At 40.6% G+C, this 14,789-nt stretch overlaps 2 protein-coding genes across 9 annotated transcripts in view; one reads left to right on the top strand and one right to left on the bottom strand.

Moving 5' to 3' along the window:
* Positions 1-2,196: 2,196 nt before the first annotated feature.
* On the top strand, positions 2,197-8,268 carry adck2 (aarF domain containing kinase 2). Of its 2 annotated transcripts, XM_026175323.2 has the most exons (8): positions 2,199-3,510; positions 3,662-3,808; positions 3,948-4,076; positions 4,157-4,252; positions 4,359-4,637; positions 4,931-5,062; positions 6,881-6,934; positions 7,038-8,268. In XM_026175323.2, exons 1-8 carry the CDS (start codon positions 2,647-2,649, stop codon positions 7,176-7,178), a joined length of 1,842 nt encoding a protein of 613 aa, XP_026031108.1. In that variant the 5' UTR covers positions 2,199-2,646; the 3' UTR covers positions 7,179-8,268. The 2 variants fall into 2 exon arrangements, with proteins under 2 accessions (XP_080159942.1, XP_026031108.1); XM_080303816.1 differs by lacking the exon at positions 3,948-4,076 and having other exon boundaries at positions 2,197-3,510.
* Positions 8,269-8,389: 121 nt separating this feature from the next.
* Positions 8,390-14,789, bottom strand: part of srpk2 (SRSF protein kinase 2) — a 73,134-nt gene continuing 66,734 nt past the window's right edge. For 5 of the 7 annotated variants that reach the window (XM_080303813.1, XM_080303814.1, XM_026175326.2 and 2 more), the window contains 2 exons: positions 14,691-14,783; positions 8,390-10,890 (listed from right to left, as the gene is read on the bottom strand). In XM_080303813.1, coding sequence (XP_080159939.1) covers positions 10,706-10,890; positions 14,691-14,783 — 278 coding nt within the window. In that variant the 3' untranslated portion in view covers positions 8,390-10,705. The remainder of the gene's footprint in view (positions 10,891-14,690; positions 14,784-14,789) is intronic. The other 2 variants (XM_080303815.1, XM_026175328.2) reach the window with 1 other exon arrangement.

Below are 14,789 nucleotides of genomic sequence, written 5' to 3' on the forward strand. Positions count from 1 at the left end.
TGTTTTCATCACAGTGGGATTGTGCTGGTTTCAGTGGGGAAGGTATGCAGCTCATTTAAATACAAAGAGCTGTGAAAAGTTGTTCATTTATAAAGTGTGTTAGTATTTTATAAGGATGTAATGTTTCTGTATCATTTCTCTCCTTTTAGAGCCTCTTACCCAAACATCAGCCTGTTTAGTGCTCTCATATCTTCAACCTCTTAAGTAAGTTGTACAGAACAGTTTTCTCATCAATAAAAGAATATTTACTGCATCAGTGTGTCTTCATTTCATCCGAAACACACAAGGATCAAATCTCTGACTTTATTTGAATGTATACCTTATAGATCCCCGTGGTGGAAATTCCTCTGCATTGCCTCAGGATAGCCACTGATTTGAATGTAATTCTCTCCCAGATATGTCACACAGAGCTGAAACGACAGTTTTCTCCGCTGAAAGTCAAACGAATGACATCAAATAAAGATTTTCTCTATATCTGTCCAACATGCCGTCCACCACCGCTGTAGCTGTCATGGTTGCTTGGCAACAGAAACCGTTGTAGGCTAGACCGTCAATTCACTTCAGGTCTTCTCAGCCTTCGAAGGCTCCGGCTCTGTGACTCGGTCACCCTGGTAACTCCCAACAGCTGAGCGACAAGTACTGATAAATGTTTCTCTGCACACTGTGAAATCTAATGTGTTTAATTAAAAATATTAAGAAGACTGAACTTTTTTTTTAATCAATTTGTTATTAGAACTCAGTTTAAGTAAGCTAGCAGTTCTTTTTATTCAAGAAGCTGATCAACTCAGTTTATTTGAGTAGTGTTAAATTCTAAAAACTAAGTAAGCTTTGTAAAAACATGGATTCTGACCATCCTGAAAAGTTGCCGGAGGTACTTGATTCAGTCCACAGGATCAGTCAACGACGTAAGTCCTCTTCTGAGCTGAGTCAATAGTAACACCAAGGTTCCTGATAGGAGGTTTGGCAAATGTAACAAGTGGACCCAAGTTTTCCATAACAGTAGGTACAATTTTTTTAGGAGCACAAACAAGGACTTCAGTCTTCTCATTTAGCTGAAGAAAGTTTTCAGCCATGCAACCTCTAATGGAGTGTATGCAAAATCTGTAGCTTGGAAACATCTTCAGTTCAGTTCAGTTCAGTTCATTTTTATTTCAAACATTTCAAACATGTGCCTTCACAATCATTACAAAATATCATTCCATTATTTGTTTGAAAAGGAGTAGGCTGAAGTATTTACTTATTTGTCCCTACCCCCTCAAGTTTTACCTCTCATTCATTAAAAAAATTTTTTTGTCTTAAATTAAACAAACAACATATGAAACATATAAACATATGAAGTAAAACAAAACATAACATACATAAATCAAAAACAAGAAATTAGCAAGCCCCACCACAGTATAGTTTCTTTCATATGAAAAATACAGAATGTGTATATTTGCAGATACACAAGTTATGGAAAAACAACAAACCAAAACAAAACAAAAAAACAAAACAAAAAAAACAACCAAAAAAGAACCGCAACACCATTACCAGCAACATTACCATCCTGGGTTAACCCCGTTTTCTTCATTCTTATACTTATTTAAAATTAGGTTTTTATATTTTACTTTAAACTGTTTTATGTTTTGACTGTCTTTTATTTCTTCTGTTAGACTGTTCCATAATTTAACTCCTGCAATTGAGATTGACATAGTTCTTAAAGTTGTTCTTGGGGCTTAAAGGAGATATATAACTGAATATCATCTGCATAGCAGTGGTAAGAAATATCCTTAAAAGTGCTCAATAAGTGCTGAAGAGGAAGTAAATACAACATTTCCAGCTCATTCAACATTTTTAACTTAACATTCAGCAGTTATTTCATTTTAGCTCAAAAACATTCAGCTATCAGCATTCACACTGCAGTTTCTTCAGAAAATTCATTTTCTAGTATTATTAATCGTGTGCTTTTGCAAATAATAATAGCAAGAAGCGCCTACAACAGACTGCGCACGCGCAATACGGAGGTTAATTTGAGCCATTGCTTCTGCAAGTTAAGTTGAGAAAAATTATAATTTCTTAAATACAGAAGCGTGACACGATGTGTGGGATAAGAAGTGTAGACACGAGAAACTAAACGTGTTTTAATTTTTGTTTTGAAACGCTGAAAGTTTTTTTCGTGATTGTCACTGCACCTTTAAGATAAAACCACGTGACCTTGTTGCTATAGCGTCATATCCGGACGTACTCTGTCAGTGCAATGTTTCCATAGATGTTGTGTTATCAATGGGAACGAGGAAATCCACATTTAATTAGCTGGCACAGCAACGCCAGCTGAAGCATTAAATGTCCGGTTTGTCCACATAAGTAAAAAGAGTCATCGAGTTTCTTCTCGTCTGTCAAGAAACTGCAGTAACTACCGAGTACCGTAAGTTCAAATATTGCTACCAAATTGTAGAAAAATAGCTAAGTATGCTTGTAGCCTATTGTAGCGCCAATCTAGTTTGCATCTTTACTTTAAAGTGTAATCCTCTGGGTAAAACCTGCAGTGTTTACCAAGAGAGCAAAGATTATATTTTACAGATGACTCCTAAAAGGTGTTTCGCAATACAAAACTAGCACATGTGGATCCGTTCAGCTGCTGGACTGAGCTAGCAGCTGTGTGACATTATGATCACGATAGCCCTTGGAGCAAGAGGAGCCCTCCTCAGCTTGAGGTGCACTTTGCAGAGAGCAGGCTCCTTTGCAAGACTTGGACTCATTCAGAACACCAGATCCGGTTTTGTTAGAAGGGGGCAGATTTTAACCCGCATACCCAAGATTACACTGCTATGTTGGGGTGCAGTCAACGGTTCTTTAAGTGCAGTCAGATGCCAGGAAGTTCTTGTTCAACCCCAGGCTTCGGAAAAAAAGTCTTTGGCTAAAATCCAAGTGCACAGACTTATATTTTTTCTTCGCCTCAGCTTCCGGGCGTTGGTCCTGCTCTTCAAATTTGTCCCCCTTCTTCTCCTTTACCCCTTGGTTCTGGTGTTTACCCGCTGGATGCCTCATTGGCTCGATGCTTTGCTGTGGGTGACTGAGACCTCTGGTCCTACTTTCATCAAGCTGGGGCAGTGGGCTAGTACTAGACGAGACATCTTCTCTCAAGATTTCTGCAACCGTTTCTCCAGGCTCCACGTCAAGGTACGCCCTCACTCCTGGGCTCATACCAAGCAGTGCCTCCGGCGGGCTTTTGGGGAGGGCTGGAGAAGGGTTTTGGTGTTTCGGAGTAAAGAACCAGTGGGATCAGGATGCATTGCACAGGTATACCGAGGCTGGGCCAGGGTGGACCAAGTGGAGGACCCAGCTTTCCAATCAATAGTAGAGGAGATGGAAAAAGACGATTTGTTGGAAGCCTGGGAGATCCCTGGTTTAGGGGGCATGGCAAGATCTCTGAGGCAGCTCTGGAGGGGGAGTGGGGAGGAAGAGAGCAGTGAGGACAAAAGTCTTCTAGATGGTCAGCAGGAGGAGCGCCTGATACCTGTGGCAATCAAGGTCAGTCTTGCAAGATTGTTTCCTCTCCTACAGATTCACATCACAGTCATGGAGTGTAAATAAAGGAGAACATGCTGTATGATTTATTTTTTTCCTTCTTTTTCTTGCACGTTATGTTGGGTGTGTATAAATTGTATCCGATTCGTTGTAGGTGGTCCATCCAGGAGTGAGGAGACAAGTGGAGATAGACCTGTTGCTCATGAAAGCAGGTAGTTGGCTTCTGCACTGCCTGCCTGGACTCAAATGGCTCAGTATTTGTGAGATAGTGGAGGAGTTTGAGAAGCTCATGACCAAACAGGTGATGTAAAAATATTCAGACTCCTACATTTAACCTGGCACAAGCGTTTTTTTGACTTTGCACATGACTTTTAAATAGAGCTTTAGCATTCTGTGTACTAAGACAGGTCACAGTTAGGTGCGATTTCCATGCGTTTTAGATTGATCTCCGTTTTGAAGCCAGAAACATAGAGCGTTTCCAGACGAATTTCCGTGATTTTGATTATGTAAAGTTCCCTACTCCTTTGCGACCATTTGTCACCAGAAGCATCTTAGTGGAAACCTTTGAAGTGAGTATAATGATCTGCAAGTAATTGAGGTCATTAACTGATGACAGTATAGTTCAGTTAATATTCAGCCTCCTTTTCAGGAGAGTGAACCCATTTCAAACTACTTGAGCTCCGAGGTACCCAAGGAAGTGAAGCAGAGGATAGCCAAGATGGGAGTAGACACGCTGCTGAAAATGGTAAGATCCACAACCCAAGGCAATTGGTGTAAACGATAAATGTTTTATATACTTAAGGATGTGTGCAGAATGCTATCATGTGACAATGTAAACTTCTTTATTCCAGGTTTTTTTGGATAACTTCGTCCATGGGGATCTTCATCCAGGCAACATACTTGTCCAGTGTCAGGGTCCTCTCGCTGGCTCGGGAGACGGTACTGGTATTTCAGGGGAGCACCATGGGAAAACCACGCTCACTGATTTGTTGGACACGGTGGTGGTCAGTGTCAGGCCACCGCCGTGTCCGATCCAGCTGGTCTTGTTGGATGCTGGCATTGTAGCCCAGCTCAGTGACCGTGACCTTGCCAACTTTAAGGCTGTCTTCACAGCTGTGGTGCTGCGTCAGGTAGGAACCGATGCAGGAAAATTTTATAGCTTCTTTAAGATGTACTTTGTGCCATTTTATGTAAAGTGCCTACAGCACTTAAGACTAAGTGTTGTGGGGGTGTCTGAATGAAACTGTGAAGAACATCAATGTATAAGCTGCCTAAATGTGAATGAGAACAGTCTTTAACTAATCTGCAATGACGATAAGTGTTTGAACAGTGACACAGCTTTGGTCATTTGTACACCACCACCCATGAAACAGTCACAGAATTTCTTGTGTGGCTTTTTTTTTTTTTTTTTTTTTTGTCCCAGGGTGAGCGTGTGGCAGAGTTGATTCTGAATCATGCCCGAGCTAATGAGTGCAAGGATGCCGCGCTGTTTAAAAAGGAGATGGCTGAGCTGGTGGATCATGCCCTCAGCAGCAACACCCTCTCACTGGGAAAGGTATGAACCAACATTTGCATTGTGTGTGTTATGACCAGGATGATGATGGTGGTTAATGTAATACAGTAGAAGACATTATAATATTATAGAATACTTTTATTTTTAAATTTAGCACTCCTTTTGTGATTCCAGCAACTTGATACATGTCTATTTTGTATCTGTATTGTTTGCTTTTAGAATTTTTAATCGTTTTCCTCTTCACTACAGCTTTCTGAAAAATGAAAATGTGTAGATAAAATAAATTGGCCTCAACATAAATTCATGCAAAACTATTCTTATCTAAAAACCTTCTAGTGAAGCAATAAACTGTACGAGAGGCCTGATCATAAAAATCCAAAACCAAAGCTGTTGTGAATTTGGCCAATCCAAACTCAAATCAGTTATTGGTTTTCATTTTTGTGTGTGGAGTCAATGTCTTTATCGTATTTGTATGTGGAAGTTACGTAAACTATGAGGAAAGTTTCTTGATGCATTCTCAATCATCCAGGAAAGTAAATCTCCAAAAGTTGATTCTGTTCATCTGGACGTAGCATTTTGTGGGAGAAACGTTTCGTCACTCATCCAAGTGACTTCTTCAGTCTCAGCTGACTGCAGGTTTCCCCAATCTTATAAACAGTACATTTGCATAATGACTGAAACCAGCCCACTGAAGGAACAATGGGCTGGGAGGTCAGTTCCTTAATCCTCGTTGGGATCCTAATTCCTGTGGCAGGTTAGCCTTCTTAGACTGTGAGGTTTCCGTCAGTAATGGGGGACATCTAAAAGCTGACGTGTACCGTAAACCTACACATACGGATCAGTATTTAAGGTTTGACTCTCATCATCCACTGGAGCACAAACTGGGTGTCATTAGGACGCTACAACACAGAGCGAACACCATCCCCACTGACACAGCGGCCAGGGAAGCAGAAGAACAGCACATCAAGAAGGCCCTGAGTAAATGTGGTTATCCCAGCTGGACTTTTGTCAAAGCTGGAAAGGCAACTAAAGAAAGCTCCAGTCGATCCAGGAGAGAAGGAAAACCGCTGCCCAAGCGAAAACCTTTTAAACCCCAAAACACGCTGCGCCAAAACTTGGTCTACCCCGAGGATCGGGTCCCCTGACACAGAGTAACATAGTGTACGCTGTTAAGTGCCAGGAGGATTGCCAGGATTTATACATCGGGGAAACCAAACAACCTCTGGCGAAGCGGATGGCACAACACAGAAGAGCTACCTCGTCAGGCCAGGGCTATGCAGTCTATTTACACCTACAGGCCAGTGGACACTCTTTCAAGGATGAGGATGTACAGGACAGGGAGGAACGCTGGTTTGAGCGCGGAGTCAAGGAGGCCATTTACATGAAAAGGGAAAGACCATCTCTGAATCGAGGAGGGGGCCTAAGGGTACATCTTTCGCCATCTTACAATGCTGTGATTGCAGCCATTCCCCAACTCTGTGACTGGTACTCATGGCCATTGATCAGTGGGTTTTGGTCAGTGGTTGTTGATCAATGGTCATGAGAATTTGCATAATTAAGATTAAGGAACTGACCTCCCAGCCCATTGTTCCTTCAGTGGGCTGGTTTCAGTCATTATGCAAATGTACTGTTTATAAGATTGGGGAAACCTGCAGTCAGCTGAGACTGAAGAAGTCACTTGGATGATGATGAAACGTTTCTCCCACAAAACGCTACGTCCAGATGAACAGAATCAACTTTTGGAGATATGAGGAAAGTTAACACAAATGTTAACACTATGGACAGGCTTCACTACATAATCAGTGATTTTTAATAGTGGTTACATAGTTCTTTGCTGGGGTTTGTTTTCTTTGCTTGCAGGTCCAGGTAGCCGACTTACTTTCCAGAGTCTTTGGCCTACTCATCAAACACAAGGTATAACATCACCAGGTTTTTATACTTTAAAAAAAAAAAATTGATCTTAACAGAATCTTATTTATCTGTCAAATATGTATTTCGCTTGTCACCGTGTTTCCAGGTCAAGCTGGAGAGCAACTTTTCCTCAATAATTTTCGCTATCATGGTGCTGGAAGGCCTGGGAAGGTCTCTCGATCCCAACTTGGACATTCTGGATTTAGCCAAACCCCTGCTGTTGAAGAACTGTGCCTCGCTGCTGTGATGCACACACAAAGGAAGCAGCTGTATAATAAATGTACACACAAGCGTAGTATGCCTTTAGTGGATCTACAGTTCATGTGTACATCCTAATAATACCATGACGTTTGTCTTTAGGCTTACAATGCAAGATATTCCTGTGTGGCATACACGTCTCCTCCACATTTCCATAGTGGTGATACCAAAATATACCTCATTATATGGTCAAATTTGTGGGTATTCCCACTTTTATCACTCCTATTAGGAAATGTGTTATCTGTTTGACTAAAATATCCACTACACCCCTTGAAGTTTATTGCAGGCTGTTGGCTGAGTCGGAGGGGGGAAGTGGCACCAGAGGGCATTTGTTGGGATTTACGATCTAAAACAAAATACTGCTAAAATCACATGTTGATATTTTAAAGCACATTTTAATGTTTAATGACTAATATTGATCTCAGGACATCTATTATCACTCCATCCTTTATTGAATCCTAAAAATGTAATTGAGTGGACCATGTTTGCTTCAGTGTGAATCACAATGTACTGTATCACATTCTTATACACTAGGTTGACAATGTGTTGACTAATTGTAACACACAAAACTGACCTGGGTATTGTAGCATACACTATATTGCAGAAAGTTTTGACTCATCTGCCTTCACGTGCATATTGAACTTTCATATTGTTTAATATGTGGGCTCACCCTTTGTCGCTATAACAGCTTAAAGTCTTCTTGGAAGGCTTTCCATAAGGTTTAGAAGTGTGTTTGTGGGAATTTGACCATTTCCAGAAGCACATTTGTGCAAGAAGCTCTCTATGCACTGTTCTTGAGCTAATTTCTGTAGCGACTGACTGTGCAGCAAGTTGGTGACCTCTGCACACTATGTACCTCAGCATCCCATGATCTTATTACACAATATAATACCACTTACAGCTTGCTGTGAAATACTTAGGAGTGGGGAAATTACTTTATAGACCTGTGACAGTGGAAGTGCTTGGAACACCTAATGATTTGGATGGGTGAGTGAATCCTTTTGGCAATATAGTGTATTTTTGAAATTATTAGATTGAATGTGAGTTATTCATGTCAATAAAAAGAGAACCTGTAGTGACTTTGTTTTCTATTCATTCGATGCCTTTAGTTTGCGATCATAAGTTCACCGGACATGTTTAGGTCGACTGCTGCCAAGTGCAACTTCAAAGCAGAAAATTCACTGCATCAAGGGCACAGGATCCATTAATTTACAATTTTATTAAATCTGTCAATGAAAAACAGACAAGACGCGATTCTGTCAATATCATCAGGAAGAACAGTCAGCATGGCTGAGAGTGAGTTCAGGAGGTTTTGGTGAAAAAGAAACCAAATAAAATAATAAAAAGAACCTCATCACAAAATCCTTTATTGCAAAACTGTTGAATTTTTTTCCCCATCACGGGCCTGGACAAAGCAGCACTATTCAAGTAGGGAGGGAGGGGAGAGGTGCAAAGTGTAAAAAAACAAAACAAAACCTCTTAATAATAATAATCATCATCATTAATAATTGCAATGAAAGAAGAAATAAAAACATCTCTAACAGACAAACACAATCACCTCAGTATAAGACGAGATTCTGTTCACGGTCACGACAACCAGAGAAAAGTTTTATTTTTTTCCATTTTTTTAAATGAATTAAATAGTTTTTAAAAATATCTCACCATTTACTTATACTCATCTTTTGTTTTCATTTATTGCGAAAAAATAGGCAACTGGACTAATTGTGATGATGCGAGTTTGTGGTTGTCTGTGTGTTTGACAGAGCATTACGGATTAAGTAGAGAGATACAGTGGAACGTCTTGGAGTGTTGGCACTGAGAGCAGCAGCAGTGTGGCAATGCAGTACTCTCGTCCAGCCACCAGGTGGCGCAGTTCAGTCTGAACATTCCTGCAGGGTTGAGCTGTGGCAGCCCACCCAAAAACAAACAAAAACAAAAAAACACTATATCAGAGGAAGTCAAGTTCTGCCAACAACCACCTCTGTATTTTCTTTCTTCTTCTGTTTTTTTGGAATGATGCTTGCGTGTTGAAATGTTGTCCACGGTCGCTTATCTGTGTTGCCAAATCTCAGTTCTATATACAAAGGTTTCAAATCCCTGAAGGACATCTACAAAGACAAGTGCAACCTCCGTGTGACCATCCCATTTCTGGAGAAGCTCAGGGAAGAAAGGGTTTCTTTATAAGGGCAAAAAAGGGGAGAATAGTACCAATAAGTTCTGGTAAACGTGCCACAGTAGGAATTAACAGAAGTGTTCTCGGGAATAAAAGTCAAGGAATGATGGATCAAGATTTAGGAATGTCAAAAGCTGGTGGAGAAGGGGACTGTAAAGTAGCCACCTTCATTTTGGGGGCGGAGGGATGGGGGCACCAAATATCCTAACCTAATGTAAATCTTTCTAACAGAATGTCCAAGAGGTGTGATGAAACAGGAAACAAAGCATCCATCATTTGTTTCTCATAATCCTTCATGCTGCTCCTTCAGTCTTCTCCATGCATTGTTAAAAAGAGTCTCTAAAGACCAAGCAGTTCTCCTCTTTGTTGAACTGATTGTATTTTTGCACAGCCCACACTGTTTCTGTCCTCCTTTTCAGTGTGCTGCCCCCTGGAGGACTGGCTGCCCTCCAGCTTTCTGCAGCAGTCCCCGGGCAGGATCATGACGCTCATTTAGGAAGGGGAGAGAGGCAATGTGGGGAAACAAACAGGTCACATGGGTGTTTTGGGATTCCTGGAAGAAATTAGGGTGTAAACTCGGAGTTTGATATGGGAACTTCTTCCATGGTTAGGAAAGGAAGTTAGATTGGGGAAAAAAGACGAGGGTCTGTGTAGGCAGATCTTAAGCGCAGGCACGTACGCTCATTTTCACACATGCTCAATAAGATGCGCACACACACACACACACACACACACACACACACACACACACACACACACACACACACACACACACACACACACACACACACACACTCATCTGAGTTTGAGGCCCTGGCTGTGTAAAGGTCATGGCAGATGGAGCTGTGGGCCATCAGCAATACATCAAGGCTACTTGTTGACTTTTCTTTCAAAATACTGAGAAGATCAGCAGCTGTCCATCGCCCGAGACAGATTTTTAAAAAAATTATAATTAGGAAGAGACAGACAGATGTAAGAGACTGACCGGCATCCTGACGGCAGAAAAAGAGAAGAAAGCACATTTCTTTCAGGCAGAGCCCAACTTCTCCCTTTTCCAAAGTGGGCAGCATTCATCCTCCAACAGTCTGATTGTTTTTGTCATTTTATCTCCACAAGTTCGTCTTTACATTCCTTTTGGGAAAAGAAATGTGGGAGGTTAAGCATTTTCAGGTAAGCATGAAATGGATATGTGAGATAATGCATTAAGGAGGTCCTTCTCATCTGTTGCCAGCTTCTTTCCACATCGGGGTTCCAAAGGCTGCCACCAGGGTGGGGGTGGTGTTTGGGCTAACTGTTGGGTGGGCAGCGGGGAAGAGGAGGAGGGCGTTGCTCAGTGTTTGTGGCTAGGAGTTGAGCCACGGGTGATTGAGGCATTCGCCGGCCGAGGCCCTCTTCTCAGGCACCATCTCCAGCATGGGCAGAAGGAAGTGAGTGAACTGACCGGCGTCTTCGTGCGACCAGCCGTACTTCTCCACCAGCACGTCAAACAGGGACCACGGCTTCAGCTTGGTGATGTGCCGCAGTTCACCTGCAGAAGGCCACACACAGCAGAGTCACTGGCATGGTAGGATGAACTGGAACGTTTGAAAAATGTTGGTCCCAACAAATTTAAAAAAAGGATTTCTTGAGTAAAGGAAAAAGACTGGTGGTATATAATGTTGACTTGCTTTCCACAAATACCAGAAAAAACATGAAAATAAGCAAGATCTGGAATCTGTAGCCAAATCCTGCTTATTTTCACCATCGTTTTGTTTCGGTACTTGGCAGAGCACAAACTGTGTGTTAATCTGCTAAAACTAAGAGATGTGACTGCGGCATAGTTGTTTTTGGCTTTTTTCTGGGATTTGCTGATCACGAGGAAAAATACAAAACACCACCAGCCGTATCCTTTAACTCTAGAAACACCCAGACATGCAGATAGTACAGCTTTAGCTTTGGCCTCTGAGATTTCTGCCTTTTCTCCAGAACAGTGGAGTTAGAAAAAAAACAATGGTGCCCACATCAGTGAAATCCTGATAATTCAGCAGCAACATCTCGTTACAAAAACAGTTTAATTTCTGTTCAGAATTATTTAAAGAAAATGCAGCAGAAAAAGTTGACAGCATTCCAAAGTCTTGCTCATAAGGAATAATCAGAGATTACTGTTGTTGTGAAATTGCTTTAAACAAATAAAACTGTTATACACCATGTGTGATTAAACTTGACACATTGGTAGGAAACATGGCAGTCGGAAATAACTTTATTAAGTTAAAGTGAAAAGCATGCTTTGTGGTTTTTATTTTAAACCTAACGCTATCTGTGTAGTTATTTGTGAGTGCTCACTAAGAAACTATTGCAATGCAATTTAAAAATAACATTTTTTGTGGATTACTTGTTTACACTCTACCTCTGCTCCAATCAGCTGGTTGTTTATGTGTAAGGCTAACAGGGAAGTTCCAGGAGTGGCCTCTTATGGACAAATTATGCAATATTAGCACTCATAACATGTCTGAAGGGTGTTTCTTTCATCTCTTTTCATCTACTTTTTAAATATTCATGGATTGAACATTATAAATGTTACCAAGATATGATCAAATAGCCAGTATTAGCCAATATATTGGTCCCTGTCGATATATTGTGATCTCCAAATATCCACTTGCTGTAGGGATTACTGAATAGCTGTGTACACAACTAGAAGTGACTAGTTATACATAATTTTCTTTATGCCTTGAAAAGCATTCAATTTGATATTTAAAATGGTGCAGGAACCTGCTCACCATTTTTTCAATTACTAAAAAGAAGCTTCTCGTGCATTGTCATGATTCAAGCATCATTAACAGGAAACTGACAACACTTTAATCACTGCCATGTCATTACACAACCAGTCCTTATTTAGTGTTAGTGTTATTGTAAAAACAGGCTTATCACCTCAGAACAAGACTTGATCAGTTTTCGGACTTTTACCAGAACCCTGAACTTTTCCATACATCACCCAGCGGCTGATGCTGTCAGATCAGACATTGCATGGTCTTTAACCTGAGAGCTCCCTAGTACAAAGAGTGTGTGTGCAGTCTGATTGAAGCCATATGAGAAAAACGCGGGTAAATGTATGGTGCAATCATAGTGAGCGAGAAGGTGTCGCGGTGAAGTGACTACAGTCAAGCCAAATTTCTCCTGCTACATGTGAGAAAAGCAGCTGTGAACAATGTTCCCACCAACATTATTAAGAGTTCATGTGTAAAAAGGCTTTAACATCATTAACGTGCATGCTGCAGGTATCAATACAGCAAACGTTAATCTAACAGTTGAAGAGGTTGCTGCTGAATCTTTTTTAAAATGTAAAAATACTACTGGAGGCAAATCTATATTTTTTTTTTTCTGGGTATTTTGGTGTACCGGTCATATAATCAGATGCCACATTAGGCTGTGATTATGCAGGCTTCAGCCAAACAGTAGCTGATTTCACTAATTACTTTGCCTCTCTGTGTGTTTGAAGGTTTGCTAATCAGTGAGGTGCTGTACCAATGGAGTGAAAACCTGCAGAGTCTTGGCAGAAAAATACACAATAACAGAGGGTACAAGAGGGACAGAAATAGCTAAAGACCTGGTGAGGTAACAGAAACAGAAGAGAAAAGAAAAGGATGGTGTCTATTATTCAGGAGAGGAGGAAAACACAAGTCTGACAGGGAAGCAAGCAAGTGTGAGCGAATGATTAATGATCGGAGCGATCGAGACCGAAGGTCCGGTTCAAACCACGGCTGCCATGGTAACCTCTTTTTCCTCTGCAAGATGGGAGAATGGAAACTGTTAAGAATTCTCCAGCTTTGTGCAAACATTCATTAGGAAATGTGGTTTTTGTTAGCAGGATAAACCCTTACAGCTGTTATTCTTTCCTATGCAGAGTATAGTTTTTCCAGGTGTTTTTGCCTCCAATCAATATATCAGTGCACATGAAGTAAACAAGCTGCCAAGGCCGTCTGACTGCAACATGCAGTCGAAAGCGTCTCGGCAGACGCGAGAGAGTCGGTGCGAGGAAGTCAGACCCGATTAACAGAGCACCCGGAGATAAAAGAGAGAACACTGAGACATCAAGTGCAGGCTCAGACCTCAGATAGAGACAGGATCAAAGGAGAAATATTCAGGTCTCATGACACATTAAGAAGAATATATGAGCAGAAAGGAAAACGAGAGTGAGTGAGAGATTGCAAGGGTTATCAGCTGTATCAATCACAGGTCCATGAACTTACCATGCTCACAGGTGAGTAGGGTCAGAGAGGTGCATGACATACTAGAGAGAAGCCTTATACACTGTCATTGCTACTAGTTTAACTGGCTTTACCTGGTCATAAACCTGTAAACTATTAATCCTAACTTTGATATATAGGAGGCACTGATTAAACACATTTAACTGTTTCTTTTGGAATTTACAAAGGATATAAAACTTATTTGTTGGTCGGGATATATAATAAAAATATGTCACTGTGTTGTCTGTGCCATGGGGAAAAAAACTGAATGAAAGGCAGATGTGAAATATCAAAGTGTGACATAGATTTTAAATCAGAGGTAATTATAGCAAGCTTACATTTATCAGTCTGGTTAATAATAACTTATAATTTACAGATATTTAGTTAATGTAAATATTCAACACCCGATCTCCTTGACAGTGATCACCTTCTGTATGAATTTTACTGACTAGCAGAGATCAGAAATGATTCTTAAAAATCATTTAAGAATCATTAAAAAACAGATATTTTTCCTATTAAATGCACATGTGGAGTTTTCTAGAAGTGCTTTTAAAATCCTTTTTATTTTGTTATTAAGTTATGGAAACTTAATAGAATCCGGCAGTGTTTAAAATAGATTTATTGCACACATTTGTTTATTTTATCTGCTTTGAAAATCACTTCATTTTGATGTTTTATTGTCAATTCATTTTACTTTTGCTTGTTTCGAGGGTTCGGGTTTGCTCATTTCAGTTTTAAATGAATAGTTTTATTTATTTGGAGTATTTGCTGAGTCGGCATTTATGAAGTTCAGAACAGGCAGCACAACATTTAATGCCATACAGATGTGTCAGTCTTAATAAACAGACAAATCAATGCCTCCTGATGTTTGCTGGGTTGACAAATTTGACCACACTGACAGAGACTAAAGGTAAGGTCATTTCCTGTTTAACTCTGTTTTAGTTTAGTTATTTAAAAAAAAGATAATCATTTTAGTTTTCTTTTAGTTGTTACTTTTTCACATCTATTGGTTTAGCTAACTATAACAGCCCAGCTCCTGACACACTACCGCTGTCCCTTTGGCTCACACTACCCTTAACCAGTCATCAACCACGGAGTCGTTTACCTTTCTTGGTGAAAAACTCTCGGCTGTACTTCCCAGCAGCGACCACTTTGCGTGGGACCTTCCCAAGGAGCTCCATGATCAGAGCGATGTGGTCTGCCC

The sequence above is a fragment of the Astatotilapia calliptera genome, chromosome 7 (genome assembly GCF_964374335.1).
Source record: "Astatotilapia calliptera chromosome 7, fAstCal68.1, whole genome shotgun sequence".
Lineage (NCBI taxonomy): Eukaryota > Metazoa > Chordata > Actinopteri > Cichliformes > Cichlidae > Astatotilapia > Astatotilapia calliptera.

What these genes read in the sequence shown, in the direction of transcription:
- adck2 (XM_026175323.2), top strand. Translation starts at nt 2,647, where the DNA reads ATGATCACGATAGCCCTTGGAGCAAGAGGAGCCCTCCTCAGCTTGAGG. An exon ending in TAGACACGCTGCTGAAAATG is followed by an intron (nt 4,253 to 4,358) that starts GTAAGATCCACA and finishes TCTTTATTCCAG; the next exon opens with GTTTTTTTGGATAACTTCGT. An exon ending in CAGCTGTGGTGCTGCGTCAG is followed by an intron (nt 4,638 to 4,930) that starts GTAGGAACCGAT and finishes TTTTTGTCCCAG; the next exon opens with GGTGAGCGTGTGGCAGAGTT.